Source organism: Curcuma longa, chromosome 4, assembly GCF_044706935.1.
Source record: "Curcuma longa cultivar G26 ecotype Majalengka, Jawa Barat chromosome 4, ITB_CL_G26_1.1, whole genome shotgun sequence".
Taxonomy (NCBI): domain Eukaryota; kingdom Viridiplantae; phylum Streptophyta; class Magnoliopsida; order Zingiberales; family Zingiberaceae; genus Curcuma; species Curcuma longa.
Genome location: NC_133864.1, coordinates 11774414 through 11793213, shown reverse-complemented (window position 1 = coordinate 11793213; position 18800 = coordinate 11774414). Strand labels below are relative to the sequence as shown.

The 18800-nt window shown below is 37.1% G+C and overlaps 3 protein-coding genes and 2 non-coding genes across 5 annotated transcripts; 1 reads left to right on the top strand and 4 right to left on the bottom strand.

Moving 5' to 3' along the window:
* Positions 1 to 182: 182 nt before the first annotated feature.
* Positions 183 to 1840, bottom strand: LOC141827497 (F-box/kelch-repeat protein At1g55270-like). Its single transcript, XM_074714762.1, has 2 exons — positions 1590 to 1840; positions 183 to 1476 (listed from the first exon to the last, which is right to left on the bottom strand). The coding sequence occupies exons 1-2, from the start codon at positions 1659 to 1661 to the stop codon at positions 217 to 219; spliced, it is 1332 nt and encodes a 443-aa protein (XP_074570863.1). The 5' UTR covers positions 1662 to 1840; the 3' UTR covers positions 183 to 216.
* A 4278-nt stretch (positions 1841 to 6118) lies between these two features.
* Positions 6119 to 7069, top strand: LOC141827963 (glyoxylase I 4-like). Its single transcript, XM_074715312.1, has 3 exons — positions 6119 to 6368; positions 6454 to 6559; positions 6658 to 7069. Exons 1-3 carry the CDS (start codon positions 6208 to 6210, stop codon positions 6898 to 6900), a joined length of 510 nt encoding a protein of 169 aa, XP_074571413.1. The 5' UTR covers positions 6119 to 6207; the 3' UTR covers positions 6901 to 7069.
* A 588-nt stretch (positions 7070 to 7657) lies between these two features.
* TRNAT-AGU (transfer RNA threonine (anticodon AGU)) lies at positions 7658 to 7731 on the bottom strand. The gene has a single exon. It is a non-coding gene; the product is annotated as a tRNA-Thr (tRNA).
* Positions 7732 to 9479: 1748 nt separating this feature from the next.
* On the bottom strand, positions 9480 to 9553 carry TRNAT-AGU (transfer RNA threonine (anticodon AGU)). The gene has a single exon. It is a non-coding gene; the product is annotated as a tRNA-Thr (tRNA).
* Positions 9554 to 13501: 3948 nt separating this feature from the next.
* Positions 13502 to 16515, bottom strand: LOC141826889 (potassium channel KAT3-like). The gene is made up of 11 exons (XM_074714209.1): positions 16343 to 16515; positions 16035 to 16250; positions 15808 to 15963; positions 15665 to 15722; positions 15261 to 15578; positions 14694 to 14933; positions 14496 to 14594; positions 14375 to 14407; positions 14113 to 14298; positions 13754 to 14018; positions 13502 to 13682 (listed from the first exon to the last, which is right to left on the bottom strand). The coding sequence occupies exons 1-11, from the start codon at positions 16513 to 16515 to the stop codon at positions 13555 to 13557; spliced, it is 1872 nt and encodes a 623-aa protein (XP_074570310.1). The 3' UTR covers positions 13502 to 13554.
* Positions 16516 to 18800: the final 2285 nt, after the last annotated feature.

Genomic DNA, 18800 nt, shown 5'->3' with positions numbered 1-18800 from the left:
CTTTTGATTTATTTTTTTTATTTTTAATAATCATCTTCACTAACTCATGGATGAATATAATGGTAAGCTAATCTAGTTAATTATTTTCTCTCCCTTACTTTCATTTGTATTTGAGTGATTCACTTAACAAATACGAAACGATATGGCAATGCTTAATTAGGAGATGGCTTTAATTATTCACTAATATAATTAGGCTGCAACAGCTAATATAATTAATTAAGCCTGAAGAACTTGACAGTGAAGAACGTGACTGTGAATGCCACTGCGGCCTGCAATGCTCGACAAGAAATTGGTGATTAAAGTTTTGATCTGCCCTTTTCCGGCGATCGTCACCCGTCTCTCCTCCTCCCCACTTCCATCTTCCACGTCCACCAGAGTGATGCTCATGTTGTTCCTCACGATGCACAACTTCCCAATGAGAGGGACCAGAGCCGCCGCCTCCACAGCTCGGGAGCTCCCCGCGTGCGCCTTGCTGTCTCTCCCTCTCCTCCACGAGTCCGTCGCCGGATCGTACATCCTCAGCCTGCACCCGTCCTTGCAATCCGAAGCGAAGAGCTTGCCGTCGATGCAAGCCGAGGGGTTCCTCCAGCCGCTCACCATGCCGTCGAGCACGCTCTCCCAGGTGTCGCTTTCCGGCGCGTATACTTCGCTGAGGACCTGCCTCTGCGCTCCGAGTCCTTTCAGGAACCATTTCCCTTGGTAGACGGCGCCGGCGAAGGGCACCATTGGGCTGCTCAGCTCGGCGATGAATGACCACCGGTTCTTACTCGGGTCGTACACCTCCGACGACCGGAGGGACCGGCGGACGCCTTCGCTTTCCCCGCCGGCGACGTACAGGCGGTTGTCGATGACGCAGGAGCCGAAGAACTGCCGGCGCCGGAGCAAGTCCGGAGCGCGGTGCCACTTATTGGTCCTGGCATTGTAATAGATCACCCTCCTCATCGAGCCCTTGCGGGGGTCTCTGCCTCCGAAGAGGTAGAGATGACAGCCGCTCAGGGCCGCGCAGCCGAACCCGACGGCCAGCGAGTAGTCGTCGGGTATGGGAGGGAGAGGGTGCCATGACAGGCGGACGGGATCGAAGGCCTCCCAAGAAATCCGGCCATCTCGGCCGTCTCTCTTGATGACGTAGAGCCATTCCTCGGCGAGACCGAGGCTCCTGCGCAGGCAGTAGAAGTAGTTGCCGGTGAGGAGGCGCTGCCACCGCCTACACACCAGCCTCAGCTTCCAATGATCGGCGCGGGGCACGCGGACGAGGCAGGCGACGGCGAGGTCGTCGGGAAGGCCGGGCAGAAAAGGAGATCCGCATCGGCTTCTCTCGAGCAGCTCTCGCTTGATATTGGCGCTGGTTCTCACAGGATGGATCGAGGTTCTGATGCTCGGATGAGCACAGAGCTTCAAGGTCGGTACATACTTTTTGGCTCCGGTTACCGTCTTGAATCCCGCATCTACTCTGCAGAGGCACGCTGAGCTATCAACCTGCAGACCAAACCGCGATCTCGTAAACAAAAATTGCATCGTGATTAATCATATATCAAGAAATTACGAAAAAGATTTAGCAGAAGAAAAGGAAGAAGGTAGGAAGAGGTCACAAGAGGAGGGTGAGGGTGGTTCCTTCTCTCCCCGCCCCTTCTCAATGGAGCCTCTCCGTCCGAACTCATCATTTCACAGTTCACAGTCAAGAAGAAGAAGAAGAAGATGAGATAGAAGTAGGAGAAGGAAGGACGAGGCGGTGGCCTTCAGTGTCCTTCTCTGTTTTGCTTTCTTCCTGTGTGTGTGTGTGTGTTGGAAGTGCAGTGGCCGCCACTTGCAGTTGGCACTTCAATCTGGGAATTGAAGTCGCGCGGTGGCCCGGCGAGGACGACGCACAATGGAGACAGATGTAACCGACTCTTATAACCCTCCTCCCATTGGGCAAAAATTTTTTTTTTTAAAAACCCTCTTTATTATTAATTTTTGTAAAAAAAACATTAAAATAATATTCTCATCATATTTCTAATTCCAAAATATTTTTATTAAAATAAACTAATCAAATATTTTTATATAAAAAATTCTTTACCTATTAAATTAAAATTATTTAAATTTAATCAAAATTATTTTAATATGTTTTGGCTGTTACATGTTGTTTTATTTTATAATAACAACAAATAGGAGTGTTTTAAACATAATAAAGAAATACAGTAAGATAATATTTTACTCTTTTTTTTTAAAAAAAAAAGGGTGTTTTGATAAAATTAATAATTAGGGTTTTTTTTGTTCATCTTGATTAAATGGGTCAGGGGATGGATGTTGATTCTATGTCACCATCTTAGTTTAATTCAATCATTTAGGGGCTTTTAATTTTCATTGGTAGATTAGGCTAAGATATGAGTTGATGTCTCTCACCAACTTAGTTTAGGTGATTTGGAAAAATTTTAGAATATATATATATTATGGTTCGATTTTCAAATATTTAATTTAAAAGAAAAAAATATATTAAAGAATCTACAATTAAAATATCTGGAACAAGTCCACGGTCATGCACAACCACCGGCACTAGGGAGAGATGGTGGTGGAGCTAGCAATAAACGATGAGACAAGCATTGAGAGATGTGGATGTCCGATTGTGAGGATGAGGAATACTTGGAATACAAAACAAAACATGGCCAAATTTCCTACGTCCCTCGCTAGAGCTCCTATATTTTGGGTGTGTTTTTGTTTTGGGTATTCCACACCTACTCCATTGCGAAAAGCTCTAAATGCACTTTAAACTTACCTACACCACTCACCCACTTGCCAAAAATAAAAAACAAAAAGAAACTTGCTTAAATTCACAAATAGTAATCATTTTTTTTAAAAAATTATGATAAATTACAAATGTCATTTTGTCTCCCTTTCGAACACTCATTTATCTCCCTCTAAATGTCATTTTATCTTTTCATCATCAATGGCCTTCTCTTCTTCCTTCTTCATCAAATATGTTTATTTTTATACCTTGATAGTTTTTGTTGGGATTGGTGTGAGTTAGAGAGGATGAATAACTTCGATTCATGTTGACTTGATTTGTGAGTGGAAAATTAAAACCAACATAATCAAATTTAAAACTACTTAAGCGTGTTAGTGTTTTCTAAATTCTTAAAATTCAAATTTAAAATTATATTTCGATTTTAATATTATTTAATTTAAAAGATTATTTTTGGTATGTAGAGATACTTGATCTCTATAAAATAGATGATATGGTTATATGATCACGTGCACTATATAGCCAAAACTATTATATGGGATAATTATATTAGATGAGGTGGGATCAAACTTAATTGATTTTTTTCCAATTTAATTATATTTAAGGAATAAATAAAATCAATTAGTTTACTGTTTAACTCGTGGATTGTGTAAATGTTTAGTTAACATACATTTTAACCAAATGATGGAACAAACAAATGCCCACATCATCATCTCTTATATATCCTCGATTGGATAAGAGATGTTGATAAAATCATCTTCACTTCTTATATATGATGAGTGAGGAAAAGCCTCATAATTTAACTTGAGTCTTCTTAAGTAATGTATTTGGTGTTGATTCAACATCATTCATGAATTATAGGTTCTTATGATCTACGAATCAGAATCTATCCAAACCTATATAGGTCAACTTTGATGCTAAATATTGGTTATCTCATGGATATATACTCCTCGGAACTATACATGAAAAGCATAGGCAACTCGAGAATAAGCTAGCTTTAATTTTGAAGGGGCTTTAATTTCTTTGTGCTTCTTTGAATATCTCGAACATTCTTTTATTGCATAAAGATAAAGGCTTTCAAGGGAAAGAAATGTTCAAGCAAACGGTTTCTTTTAAGCATTATTAAAGTTGGTATAGCGTATCTTTTTCCTTTAAACATGCAAGTGACAAACAAACAAACAAACAAAAAATTTCAATCATTCTCTTTTGCATATATCCTTTGACATACATGATGTCGACACAAATTAACAATGATAAAAGAGTACCTGATATACCTAATTATTTATACATGCACATGCATTAATCAGTATTCTAATGATGATGACTAGTTGGATATATAGTTCATATATAGCCAGCCAATTCTTTGTATATATGTAAGCACGAACAATTAGGTCATAATGCCAACAAGGAACCACCAACACCAAGCCATATCTTCATCATCTTCTTCTTCTCTTCATGTTACTTCAAGCTGCCTCTTGGCAATGAAACCACCATGCAAACCCATTAACTCAATATTTAATGGAAGTATAGCTAGTTGGCAACAGAGAAAAAAGCTAGCATGTTGGAAGTTCAAGTTTTCTAAACTTGGCACATCACCTTCCATTAATTGTATATATATATGCATGTCAAATTAACCTCACACATGCATGGTGTTTTTGCACTTGCTTGCAAAGCACTAAATCTATCATCTCTTAATTTGTTGATTGATGATATTAAATATCATCTTTTATGTCTTTACTTAAACTCCAAATAAAAAAATGATTATGTCACTAAGACTTTATAAAGTAATTATATATATATATATGTATATATATATATCATCTTAGTTTGGTACCACTCAACAACCACTTATGCGAGTTGGTGCTTGGCAGTTGTGAACCACATGGATGGATTCTAAGGATTTCATCATATGATCTCAAATGATGAGAGAAAGTTTAGAGGAAATTAAGTTGGATTTTTTTATATTTTATGTACCCTCCTCATGTTAATTTGTAAATACTCATTCTATTTCATTATATATATTTGCTTGTATTATATTATGTGAACTACTTTTTGATTACATGTGATTGTTAAGAACAAACACACACTAAAGAAATTAGATGTCATAAAGAAATATTAACATATACCTAATTATTCATTTTATGAATAAAAATGAATATTTTTGATAAAAAAGAAGATTATAGGACATAATCAGCATGAACTAACTATATATTTTGGAATCCAACGTACAGTTGTACACGTATTTTAGTAAATTTATCTAATTAATTAATAGTTGTTTTTGCACGATACTGCGATCATTGCTTTTGAATTAGTTTGAAATTTTCTTTTTGTTTCACTATTACATTATTGTAGTCATTGGATATATATCTCCAAATTAAATTATAGGTTGTTTCAATCAGTTCTTTAAAAAAAAAATTGTGATCGCAACCAACTCAGACGCCTAACATCCTTTGATTGCGCTTCCCATTTGAAAGAAAATTTCTGCAAATACGACGTAACTAGGGATCCCGCAGTGCCTAGGTGACAACCTGGAAGTTTTTTTCATTTGAAAGAACTAATAAACATGAAAGAAAATTTCTGTAAATACGTCGTAACTAGGGATCCTACCGTTGCACCATTGCCCCGGGGACAAAAATGATAATTCCAGTAGTCCTAAGTGACAACCTCGGCCCCACGACCATTTCCTACCGTGGCACCATTGTCCTGCAAGTCTGGACTGTTTCAATCCTTTCTTGATCACATGTTAATTAGCTTTCAAACTCTATTAATAACTTTAATTTATTGAAGTAATTAATTATAACTATTGTTGTATAGTTTACGTTATATATAATGCATATGTAACTTCGGTGCATAAACATGTTATTTATGTCACGCAAATGCTATACTTAGTAATTAATTAACATGAAGTTTTTGGAAAGGAAGATATTAAGTATATATACTCCATATATATGTTGTGTGTTCCATTAAAATTAAGCCTTCGTTTGCTTGCTTGAAAGAACTAATAAATAAATAAAATTAGTCAACAAAAACAAACCTTAACCAAAAAGGTTCCTCGACTTGATAAAAAAAGGATAATCCCAAGGAAATTGCTCGGAAAAAGCCAAAGAATTATTCAAGAATCTGATCCACAAAAAAAGGAAAAACCTCTCATATATTTCCTCCAGTGGGACCCTTCGCCAACTCAGCATCCAATGGTCTTATCGCAATGCTAAAGTCAAAGTCAAGTAAATGAGCCTTAAATTCTGGTCAGATTACTTCGCCTTGCTCTCTCTCTCTCTATATATATATACCCTTCCTCAGACGTCCTGTCCAATTCCCTCTGTTGATCAACATTCATTTCCATTTCCACAGAATCCGTTTCCTCCTCCCTTCCTTTCTTCCCCCCCTCCTTCTTCCTTCTTCTTCTTCTGTTTTTGATCATATCTTCGAGCGGGTAATAGCAGAGTTTGTAATTGAACACGCAAACAAATAATTATAAGAGAAAAAAAATGTTGAATGATAGTGGGGATGGAGGAGCTCTGCCGCTGGCGTCCTTGAACCACATCTCCATCGTTTGCAGATCGGTGGAGGCGTCGCTCGACTTCTACCAAAACGTCCTCGGCTTCCACCCCATCCGCCGCCCGGACTCCTTCGACTTCGACGGCGCCTGGTGCTAACTCCATCCACTACTCCTTTCACCAATCTACCCTATATGCCACTCTGTTTTCATGATCAGTTCTTTCTTCATGCTTCAGGCTCTTCAACTACGGAATCGGCGTCCACTTGCTCCGATCCGAAGACCCTGAGAAGCTGCCCAAGAAGAGGGAGATCAACCCCAAGGACAACCACATCTCCTTCCAGGTGATATATAGATATCTCATCGTTCGTACTCTGTTTTGTAACACTACTGTAAAAAAAAAAAAAAATTGATCGGTTAAGGGATTGTTGTAATGGAGCAGTGCGAGAGCTTGGCGATGGTGGAGAAAAAGCTCGAGGAGTTGGGGATACCGTACGTCCAGAGCGGCGTGGAGGAGGGCGGCATCTACGTGGACCAGCTCTTCTTCCACGACCCCGACGGCTTCATGATCGAGATCTGCAACTGCGACAACCTGCCGGTGATCTCCCTCTCCGGCGAACCCATCATGGCTTGCAAGAGGGCGGCCACCCTCATCCCCCAGCAGCACCCACAGCAGGCCGTGTAGTGCATCTGTCTCTGTCTCCAGTCTCTGTCTTTGTGTCTCCTGTCTCTGTCTCTGTCTCTGTGTTGTGCGTGACATGAAATTGGCCCAGTTTCAAATTTTCATGGACAATTTAAACAGTCATACGAGTTGAAATTACTATACTAATAATCTATAATTTTTAAAATAACAATTGATGTTGAAATTACCATAATAATCCCGTTGCACTCTGCCCAAGTCGGATTTATTTTTTGTCTGTGATACATGAATTATTAAAGGTTGTTTCTTTAATACGAGCATTAAATTGCCGATCTAATTTTGATTTAGTGTTCATAAATGTTCCCGAAATATTTCGACCATTTTATGTACTATTATTCTCTAAACAATTTTATCTTTCTATGACGTTTTATAATTTCTTTTAAGATCATGATGTAAGGCACAGCAGACATGGGAATAAACATATTTTATATTTGAAATATTTTCTTTGTTGAAAATGAAATTCAAAAAATTGTTAAGACTCGTCTCTTACTAATTTATAGTTTAGGATGAATTATTTATTTTTTTTACCATTTTCAGCATTCAAATAATAATTATTTTTTATTAAAAAAATATATTTTATTGCTTTTTTGTTAGGAGCTAAGAGAAATTTAGTCAACAGGGTCAATTGAAAATCGTCCCTTATGCGTCAGAAGAAAAGGAAAAATTAGCATATTTTATATGGTTTTATCTAATTAGAAATTACTTTAATTGACAAGTAAAAACTCAAAATAATCGAAATGATTGCTTTCATTGAGATTAGAACTCAAGACCTCCCGCTTACTAAACGGGTGCTCTAACCAACTGAGCTATGAAAGCTACAATAAGAATTCAGAATTATTTTAATACTTTAAAATCTCTCTTACCAATATGAATTCCACTTTTAAGTCTGTAAAGGGGTTTTTTTAAGATAGATGTTGATGGCTATATACTACTTTTTCTATTTTTTTACAGACTCAGTACCATGCAGTCACATACAAGTTTTTCGCCGATAAATCGATAAATCTAGAAGTACAAATGATGCATCCCCTACAATCAATATTACAAGAGTATTTTTCATAGGTGAAAATTAATTCATAGAGTGTCATAGGTATGAATCAATCCAGATGGATAATTAATTACGAAAGTACTTTGTTATTACAATATAATTAGAAGTTTAATCAAACTAAACTGAGCCGAATAATAAGAGGCTCACATTCGATCTCAGTTTATTTTTCCTAAGTTCGAGCTCGGCTTGACCGCTTGACTTCGATTCAAACTTTAATTCTTAAACTTGAGTTTGGCTTGTAACAAAATTAAATAATTCATAAACGGCTCTCTCTCTATATATAAGCAAGTCTCTTAACAAATAAGTTCACGAGCCTTTAAACGAATATGTTCGTGATCTTACGAATTAAATACTATTAATCAATTTGATAATATTTTTGAGTTTGAAATAAAGCTCGAGCTTTGATCGTTAACTCAATTAAATGATTTTTTTTTAATCAAGAGTTGAATAGCTCACGAAGGACTTAGACTAATTTACACCTCTCTGTAGCCTTGGAGGCAAATATAACACGTTTTCTAGATCAGAGTGGAAAATGAATAATAATGACTAAATTGTCTTGCACATGTCTCATGGGAGTAGAACTTGCTTGGGATGGTCAGATTAAATCACCAACAATGGTCGCAAATTGGTTCATTATGATTTTAGAGTACGTTAGTTAATTAATTATGCGTGAATTCCTTTTCTAATAAGGGTTCCAGTAAAATGTGTTTGTTAAGGTATAAGTGATGTGGCAGAGACAGCACGGGCAGGTGGCAAGTTTAAGACTTTGTCAATGCAAATCTGGATCAGTTCTAGACGAACTCAAGTTCAGTCAGACCATTCTTCCGAGTTCAATTCCAGTCAATCAGACTCAAGGCTTGATCAATGCACTTGGGTCGAGTTAATTAACTCATGATTGAATTCGGGTTAGTAAGTCGGCTCATGATTAAACTTGGGTCAAATCAAATGACTCATGGCCAAGCTCGACCAAGTTAGTCCAGCCAATCAGATCTCGAAGCAACACAATATAGTTATTTTCTTTAATAAATCTAATTTATTAATACGAGCATTAAATTGCCGATCTAATTTTGATTTAGCGTTCATAAATGTTCCCAAGTATCTCGATCATTTTCTGTACTATTATTCTCTAAACAATTTTATCTTTCTATGACGTTTTATAATTTCTTTTAAGATCATGATGTAAAAGCACAGCAGACATGGGAATAAACATATTTTATTTTTGAAATATTTTCTTTTGTTGAAAATGAAATTCAAAAAATTGTTAAGTCTAGTCTCTTATTAATTTATAGTTTAGGATGAATTATTTATTTATTTTACCATTTTCAGCACTCAAATAATAATTATTTTTTATTAAAAAAATGATTTTCTTGCTTTTTTGTTAGGAGCTAAAAGAAATTTAGTCAACAGGGTCAATTGAAAATGGTCCCTTTTGTGACAATTGAAAAGGAAAAATTAGAATATTTTATCTAATCAGGAATTACTTTAATTGATAAGTAAATTTAAAAATAATTTAAACGCCTGCTTTCATTGAGATTTGAACTCAAGACCTCCCGCTTACTAAACGGGTGCTCTAACCAGCTGAGCTATGAAAGCTACAGTACTAATAATCTTATTTAGTTTAAATAGTTAAAAACATTTTGCTAATATGAATTTCAGTTTAAGTCTGTAAAGGGTGAAGGGTTTTTTTAGATAGATTTTGGTGGCTATGTACTATTTTTTTTCTTTTTTTTTTAAATAATTCCTGTATCTAGTTCTTTTAACCTATTAGTCCGGAAAATGACGAACTCATTCCAATAAAAGTTTTTCATCAATTACTAGGATAAATCAAAAAGTACAAAAGAGCAATGTACATTGCTCTGTAGGTATTTTATAGGATTGTCTTTTCATGAGAGAAAATTAATCCGTAGTGCATCGTATCGATCCATAAATGCATGATTAACTACGAAAATAATTTATCGTTGCACTATAGCTAGAGGTGTAACTGAATGGAGCTGAGACAAACAGTAAGAAGCTTGAGCTAGATCTCGATTTGTTTTCCTTATGCTTGAGCTTGACTCGAGTTCGATTCGAATTTTAATTCTTAAGCTCCAGCTTGACTCGTAGTGAAATTAAATAGTTCCTAAACGGTTTGAGCTCGGTTCGAAAATGACTCATTTAAAAGTTAAACAAATTTAGTTCGAACTCAATTTAAAAATAACTCATTTAAAAATTAAACTAGTTTAATTTGAATTTGATTCGTTAATATATAATATTTATAATTCATGATCGTGAGTTTTTAAATAAATATATTCGTCATCTCACGAACGAAATATTATTAATTGACTCGATAATATTTTTCAAGCTCGAAATCAGACTTAAGTTCTGCTTGTCAATTTAATCGAATAATTTTTTTTTTCGAACCAAGACCTGAATAGCTTGTAAGTGACTTGATTGGTTTACAATATAACACTTTTTTCTAGATTGAGTGGAAAATGAATGATAATGACTGAATTGTGTCTCATGGGAATAGAACTTGCTTAGGATGCTGAAACTAAATCACCAAGAAAGGTCGCAAATTGGTTCATTATGATTTTAGAGTACCAATTCTTCCGAGTTCAATTCCGATCAATCAGGCTAAAGGCTTGATCAATGCACTTGGGTCAAGTTAGCTAACCCATGATTGAACTTGGGTCGAGTCAATCAGCTCATGATCAACTGACTCATGGCCGAGCTTGACCAAATTAGTCCAGCCAATTAGATCTCGAATGCGATACAATAGTTACAATAGTATCCGTTACAAAAAGATCACACCTTTTGATAAAGAGAAAAAAGGTACGTCCTTGGAGATTCTTACCACCTCTTCATTTCCTATATAGGGTAACAAAGGCAACATTGAGGAGGACCGGATGTGATTTTGAGCATTACTATTTCCACTTCATTATCATCTCTTTCAAATTCTCTTTTTGAATCCAATTTGAGTATCGGAGAGGTCTCATCAAAGTTTGTCTTGATCTCTCCTTAATTTCTTTTTCAATTCTTTCGGTTGTCATCACTAGAAGACTTTTGTCAGAGTCTTTGTGTTGTTAGGCTTTACAATTGTCGACTCAATAATCAGATCCGATAAAAACCGATCTAATATATATATATATATATATATATATGAGAAATGATAAATTGTATGAAAATATAGCATGAAATACTAGCATGACATACACAAGGTCTGAGTCCTCAAGTTGCATATACTCCACTAAGAAAATTACCCCAAGTTCTTTATTTAGATCTTGTTTAAGATTTCCGAGCTGAGGTTAAGTTTGTCTTTTTCCATCATCGTTCTTTTATTAGATCCTGTTCAAGATTTCTGAGCGAAGGTTTGTCTTTTTCCTATCGTAGTCTTTTGAGTTATTTGTAGCTTTGTCATATTTTTTTTTCCCTTCGAGTTCCCAAATCTTCTCTCTGGATAATGGGATAACACTTATGACAAATTAAATTCTGTACCAAAAAAAAGGCTATCAACCTATCACTACAAAATAATAATGAGAGATCATACTAACAATTAAGTAACCGTAATTAGTGAATAATGCTCACCCATAATTCCCTTCCAACTCCTCTTTTTTCTCTCAATTAATTGTTCATTAATTAATGAAGGGTTTGGGGGAACATGATCATGTCCCTCTCGTGGTTGTTGCCACTTTTAGTAGTAGTTGAAAAGTGGTTCCTTTTCTTTTTCTTTCTTGTCTGTTAGTTCAATAGTAGCTTACTTGCTGCACACTATCTAAGCAGAATCTTCCATTCATTCCACGCTCTGTCTGCTTTGTTTTTGCTTCACTTTAATATTCAGAAGATTTTATAAAACTTATGGAAGATCAGAGTACTGGTGTTCCATAAAAAATTCAACGTGCGATCTCACTACTCATCAAAATTCTGGATCAACCTCAATTTTTACATCGCTAGCTACTAAACTAACAATGAGGAAGAAGAAGAAGAGAATTTGACATGGACAAGATGACAGAGAACAAGAAAAATACCAAGAAAGACGGGACAGTTAAGTAGCATCTAAAACTAGTTAATCCAATCAGCAGTTGAGGCATCTAGTTGGCGGCGGCGACGGCGAGGTCAATTTGCCACCGCAGAAGAGGGAGACGGACTTGGGCGAGCCGTTGTGGCACCAAGAGGAGTCTGACGGCGGTACGAACCCCCTCGGCAGCATTGCGGAGAAAGCCCCGCCGGCATTCTTCCCTCGCCTTCCCTTCCTCCTGACTAACCTGTTCCCGCCCCGGCGGCCGCCGCCGTTCCCTTCGCCGCTGTAAATCCATGGCCGAGGCTTGAAGACGCGGACGCGGCCATGGCGGCCGTCTCTGACGCTTCCTCCTCCGGCGCTGGAGAAGGAGAAGGACGCGGCGGGAGGGAGAGCGGAGGAGAGGAGGAGGAGGAGAAGAAGAAGGAAGAAGAGGAAAGAAGTGAAGCAAGCCATCAGAGACCAGAGGCTGCTGCATGGGGGAGAGACATTGGGTGGGGGTGGTGCAACAAAACAGGGGAGGAAGATAAAGGCAGAGAGGCCGAGCAGTTTAGCACTGTTAGTTAGTACTTACCAACCTGATTTGGATCTGAACAACCAATTCAATCCACAAAATCTAAACCTGAAAGAACACTTCAAGCATTTTTATTCTCACAATCATTCAGAGTTAAGATCGACCAACTTTCGAGTGCAGAAGGAGAATTATGAAGGTTTAATACTGTTAATTATGACAGTAGCTAGTAGATGAGTTTGGACCCGCGGCGCCGTTTCTCTTATCATTTTGCTTCTTCTTCTTCTTCTTACTGAATTCCATCAGACTTTGAATGAGATGCGATGATTAATTGGGTTTTAAAGTTGCATTTAAATTGGTACTTAATGCTTTGTTTAAGACACAGAAGCGTGAGTTCACCGGCATTTTCAGTGGGTGTATCTTGGAACCTTGTTCTAACATTATTGCCATTGATCTGTCTTAATGCTGTCTGCCATTAATGTTTCTTTAATGCTCTGCAAATCGCTGAACATTCTTTAGTTTGATGTTTTCTGTTTCTGAAAAAAAAAAAAAGTTTAGGCTGGAGAGATTTGGATAGAGTGGGAGAGTACCAATGGCACAATGGATCGAAAGGAAACAAATAGTACTCCTTATTTATAATAGTTTAATAGGGACTCATTATTTTCATGTCCTTTTATTCCTTCTATTCCATGCATAATTGTGCTTAAAATTTTAAGATTTTCTAATCTTTATGTTTGTTACTTCACTTTAGAGTTCAAGGACAATGTTTTTAAATCTCTTTTACTTTGTTTGAATTAAGTCAATTTCATTTTGGGGTTTGAAGTCCACATGAAACTCCAATTTCATGCCCTAAACCCCTTGTCCATAACCTTAAATTGGATTTGTTAAACATTCTATTCGCTTAATCCCTTACCGAAACTAGTTCTTTCGAAGCTAAATTAACTTGTTTACTTAAATTTCTCATTCTAATTCTGAACAATTGATTTTCTACTAAACTACACATTGTTGTTAGTGATACAGTTGGTGACAGGGTAGTTGAGAACTGTGGTATTTTCTGTGAGGAAGCAGGTATCTTCACCTTGCCTAAGATCAAACACAATGATCGTCCTCCTCTGCGAGAAACAAATGGTCTCCATCTCGAATAACTCTAATGTCGTCGATTTCTGCATTGTCTCGATTGAGTACCTTTATAGGATGATGGCCAGAGAACTTTTCACCTGCACGTAGTCTCAATGGTTCATCAACATGGTGCACTGAATTCTTTCTACTGTTGAAAAGTAAAACTTACTAGCAATTTCGAAGAGGTTCTCCAAAGAATTAGGCAGGTTTATGAGTTTCCCTATGTCTTCTTTCGAACTTCTTTTCTTTCTCGAAAGCCTATGAAGGACAACTCTTCTTCTTCTAGGCATCTCCATGTTACTACTGTCAATTGAACTGGATGGCTCTCTTTGGACTTCGTAACTCTCCTTACTAGAAACGAGGCTCTGGTTTTCGCTATACGAACCATGTTCCTCCTCGACTCGGGCAGCTAATCCTTGTTGTAGTTTTAGTTTCTGTAAAATGAAATCAAGAAGAACAAGGTGTCAGAAATGCAGTCTACTAGATGTATCGTATCTATTAGGGAGGCTAACTGATCAATCTATATACTTCTAAAAGATTCTTCATAACCGTGTTCGCATCGTCTACATTCTCCTTGATCATGCTCATAACTATGGTGCTACTCAGCCTTAATATTTGTGATAGTTCGACGGTTCGAGCAGTAAATGGCTCCGGGCTGCAACACAGGACCCCAATCTCCCCAAATACTTCTCCAGGTCCTAGCCTTCCATGAACCTGTTCGAATAAAAACACAAATTTAGAGACATACTTCAGTATGAAACTTATCGCACATATGATAACATTAACGTACTTGTTCAGTTCCATCAATGTATGATCTCAAGTCCTGTGATTAAATTAAGCAAGAAACTGTGATCAGCTAGCTATTCAGTAACCTCATTGTTAACAAATGAAAGCGACTATTCATTACTTACCACTGCTCCTGTTACTACTATGTATAGATCTGTTGGTGCCTCATCTTGTAGTATCACATCTTCCCCTGGAGGGAAATACTCGGCCTGCGTCTCTATCGCCTACTTATCGCAAGACAGTGAATAAAGATGTTAACTGTTATTGAGGTTTGAAGACTACAATCAAGAAGTTGTCAGTTTAGATATTTTGATGATGTCTACCAGTTGATGAAGGGATTTGAAGGAAACTCCATGGAAAAGGTATGCTTGCCGTAGAATTGGAAAGAAGAGGTTGTATGCTATGCTCGAACGAATACCCTTGGGGAGATCATTCAAGGTCTGTTGCTGCTTTAGCCCTTCTGTTTTGAATCTTAAACATATGTGAGACAGCATTTGAGCCTTGATCTGCTTAGGTAGCTGATTCCTTGCAGCAAATTCTGTGGCTGCCTCAATTGTGTCCCTCTGTTGCATCACATCATTGTCAAAAGAAGATTAAGGAAGACAAATGATTACTTTCGAAGATAGTTAAGGCATTCAGTCTTGAAGATGATTTTGTATTGGCCTAAGCAATATAGTAGAATGTTTTCTAGGATGGTAGTACAATAACAATTCAAATCTAATTGCTGACTTCTTTACTTCCTAGACCTCATGAGTTGCATGTGCCTACTAGCAGTTACCACACTTGATGTACTTTGTGCAATAAACATTTGCTAAGCATACAAAATCAACCAGACAGTTTAAGATGGATTATAATGATTTCTGATAATCAAAAACAGGAAGAACACATACAAAGTGTCGCGTGCGGCCGGTTCCATGGACAACAAGGTTTGTCATATTTCCGATAAGGTAAGCTGTGAGCCCCAAATTAAACAACATGTAGAAGATGCCAAATAGCATTTCTCTTGTGTTTTCAGCATGCAGATCCCCATAACCAGTTGTTGTCAGTGTTGTAATGGACCAGTAAATTGCAGTCACATATCTGACCCATAGACTTGAAGATCTAAAGTGTGGCATGGCTGCACCTATCCATGTCCTCCTCGGGTCGGGGTATCGATCGGCAATGAGATAATTGAAGCATCCAGCACAATGCACAGCAAAGAGAGTTACCTGAAGCCAACAACAAGTGTGAGTACATTATTCACCACCACTTGTGTTTGGACACAAAGGAAGTAGAGGATAGCTCGAAAGCTTACTAACACAAGCTTTGTGCATCGAGTCCAGAAATAGTTGAACCTGATGTCCTTCTCGAGCCTATTAAAAGAATATGGAACATGATGTTAAACCATTTTCACTCTTGATCCGACTTTGAAGACACTGTGATTTTTAGGATGCAGACCTTGAGAAGAGTGAACTAACTCGCCGCAGCCGCCATAGTCTCAACATGTTCAGTATTTTGAAACCGAGATCATTGCCATTGCCTCTGAAGAGAAGGCTGATTGCCTCAAACGGAGCAGTCGATAAGATATCAAAGACGAACCCGGAGGACAGGTATCTGTATGGTTTGGCTACATGATAACTAAATGAATCTTGAATCTTAGGACAAAGAATCATGCACACACAAACCTGACTGCAATTCTCTTTGGATCATCAATCAAGACGTACGATTTCCGATCGAGGCAAGCAACGAAAAAGGTAAGCACTATATCGATTGCGAAGAAACTGTTGAGAATGTTCTCGATCCATAAAAGCTTTGCTGGGAGATATCTCAGGAAAGATAATTCAAATGGGCAAATCCAGGCTGAATAAATGACAAGTAGAATCAGGAACATCTGCCATGCTCTGTGAATCAACACAAGATTAAGCAGTTAATCAGCTGCAGGCTAATGATGAATTAATATCACCATCGATCATTTGATTGTTCAGTGCTTCACCTGTAACGAGGATCGAAAGGCGATATAATGAACCTCCTCAGCTTCACTGACTGGTCGATATGCGCCCCGAGAGATGGCAAGAGGTCACTGGAGAAGCTGTAGCCACTGCTTTCCCCATGGAAGCCAGCAAGACAAAAGGCCTGAAAACTGGACTTTGCACCTGAGAGGAGCATGTTTTGCTAATTGGGTTGGAACTTGGAAAGGCAAAGGTAGTTGAGTGGAGGAAAGCAGTTATAGCTGGGACTTTATACACAACACAGACAATTACAAATAAAGGAAAGATACAACATGGATTGTCTGGCTCAAGGACGAATCACATGCTGAGAATGGAGAGTCGTCCAGAACTGTTTTGATAAATTTCTCAAGATCATAAAACTTGATGTAGTCCATAGACATATATATGTGAAGCTTTGACTTTGTTCACATGTGTTTTGTCCTGCCTTTCCATATGATGCAGCAACCTAACCTTGAGGAGGTGGAGTTGTGCGGTGTGGGTCATTAATGGAGGCTGACCAGTGACCATCCTCATCCGAAGAGGTTGGGTGGTCCTTCGCCACATGAAACTCCAACTGGTTTCTTCTCTCTTGTCGCCCTCCTCATTTATTTCCACCATGGCTTAATTAGTTTAAGTCGAATTCTCCAGTCATTATTTGAAGCTTCTCTAATGGTTAGGGAATTAGCAGAAGCATGCTCCTCTTTAATTTGCACTCTAGTGGCTTCTTAAGATTGGAAAAGGCAAGTAAATCTGTTGTTAATTAGTCAATATGAGTTAGTTGAGTTAATTAGAGTTCTAATTGATTGAATAAAATTTTAATCGATTGAGAACTTGATTGAGTCGATTGAACTATTAACTTAAAATGGATAGTTTTCAAACTGTAGTCCACTGACAATGAATTTTAATTCATTTAATCTGTTTTAAAAAGCATTAGTCATGCTTCGAATGTGCTCCTCACATTCGAACAACTAAATAGACGAGAAAAATAACAACCAAAGGGCTCATAACATAGTTTCGATTTTGAATATTGACATTTAACCAGGGGCTCATGCTTTTTTTAGGTTATCTTTTTCCATTTTTAACAAAAAAATAAACTAAGATAATTTAAATTAAAATTGAATATTTTATTATTTCGCTCTTCCATTTTGAACATATAAGAAATTATCAAATTCCTTTATTTTTTTCTCTTATAATATATTGTTTAAATAACTTTTAATTTTGAAAAAAAAAAATCTTACTTGTGGTTCCTTCATCTCTATATTTAGACTAATGATTATCGAAAAGAATATTTATGATTATCTAAAAATTTTCTATAGATATTTATTTAAAAAAACTCTCTGGAACTCTCTCCCTCCCTCTGGTTGAATGATTGGCTTCAATCATAAACATAAGCTACAATGCAATATAAGTGAATCACCACAAATATAGCACAATGATTAATTATTAGTCAAATCATGATGACTGATACTTTTCCATTCAATAAAATAGTTGAGAACTCTCTAGTGGTGAATTATAATTTTTCGATTTATCTCCTCATAGATAATCATGGAATCAATCATGTAAAATTGCTAAGATGACGAATTTTACCTTTTTGTTATAATAAGAGAAGGGTTTAATCTCCATATGATCAAATCTCAATATGTGCAAAATACCTCGCTGGTTCACTGACCCCCGTGCAGAGGACCATTGTGTTGGATGAAGCCCCTTGTGATTTACCTCTCTTCCAGATCGCGTGGGACAGTCCGAGAGGGTTGCTGAGGTGATGGTTATCCCCTTTTGCTGCAATAAAAGAATGATTTCAACTCCCAAACTTAACTGAGATGGTCGACAAATAGTAAATTTGTTCCAATGCATAAGAAGTTTGATTCCCATGGGAGCAAAGCCCTCGAGAAAATTTCCCCTCCCACATGAAAAACTTAAGTGGAGCCGGATTAATTACCTCCAAGATTAACTGAATTATAAAAGTTAGATAACTAAATTATAAAAAAAAAAAAGAGAAGTTCTAAATGTTACCTAACTATTAAAAATGGAATAAAATGTGGGAAAAGAGCAAGGAGACAATGGTCACACCTTCCTTGTGTTACTTGCTTTCCCCATTCATCATCATGCATGTAGCTCTCCAAGAAGAGGACAATATATTATTCTCATACCGATATTTTCTAGATTTAGAGGAATGACTACGTTGACTAATTGTGTAGAATAATATGGGGGGAAAATTACATGGAAATTGCCTATTAGTTCCAATGTCTCTATTAGAATTAATTTTGTTGATCCTATCTCTATAAAAGAAAGAGCCAAAAAATGATCAATCACAGACAGTTGAAATGTTTTTTCAACAACAAAGAATACAAGTGAGCCACACAAAATTGAGTTTGAGATTTTTTTTTATAGAGCAAACAAACAAGGATGACTGTCTTGACTCCAATAACAATTGTGGCTCATAGAGCTATGGCACTCCCAACA

Bases quoted from the DNA above. Each gene is read 5' to 3' on its own strand.
- LOC141827963 (XM_074715312.1), top strand. From the start codon at position 6,208: ATGTTGAATGATAGTGGGGATGGAGGAGCTCTGCCGCTGGCGTCCTTG. The intron at 6,369-6,453 runs GTGCTAACTCCA...TTCATGCTTCAG, and splicing joins TTCGACTTCGACGGCGCCTG to GCTCTTCAACTACGGAATCG. The intron at 6,560-6,657 runs GTGATATATAGA...GTAATGGAGCAG, and splicing joins ACAACCACATCTCCTTCCAG to TGCGAGAGCTTGGCGATGGT.
- LOC141826889 (XM_074714209.1), bottom strand. From the start codon at position 16,515: ATGCTCCTCTCAGGTGCAAAGTCCAGTTTTCAGGCCTTTTGTCTTGCT. The intron at 15,964-16,034 runs GTTTGTGTGTGC...CAAACCATACAG, and splicing joins CCAAAGAGAATTGCAGTCAG to ATACCTGTCCTCCGGGTTCG. The intron at 14,595-14,693 runs GTAGACATCATC...TGCGATAAGTAG, and splicing joins TCAAATCCCTTCATCAACTG to GCGATAGAGACGCAGGCCGA.
- LOC141827497 (XM_074714762.1), bottom strand. From the start codon at position 1,661: ATGATGAGTTCGGACGGAGAGGCTCCATTGAGAAGGGGCGGGGAGAGA. The intron at 1,477-1,589 runs GTGACCTCTTCC...TTTGGTCTGCAG, and splicing joins ACCACCCTCACCCTCCTCTT to GTTGATAGCTCAGCGTGCCT.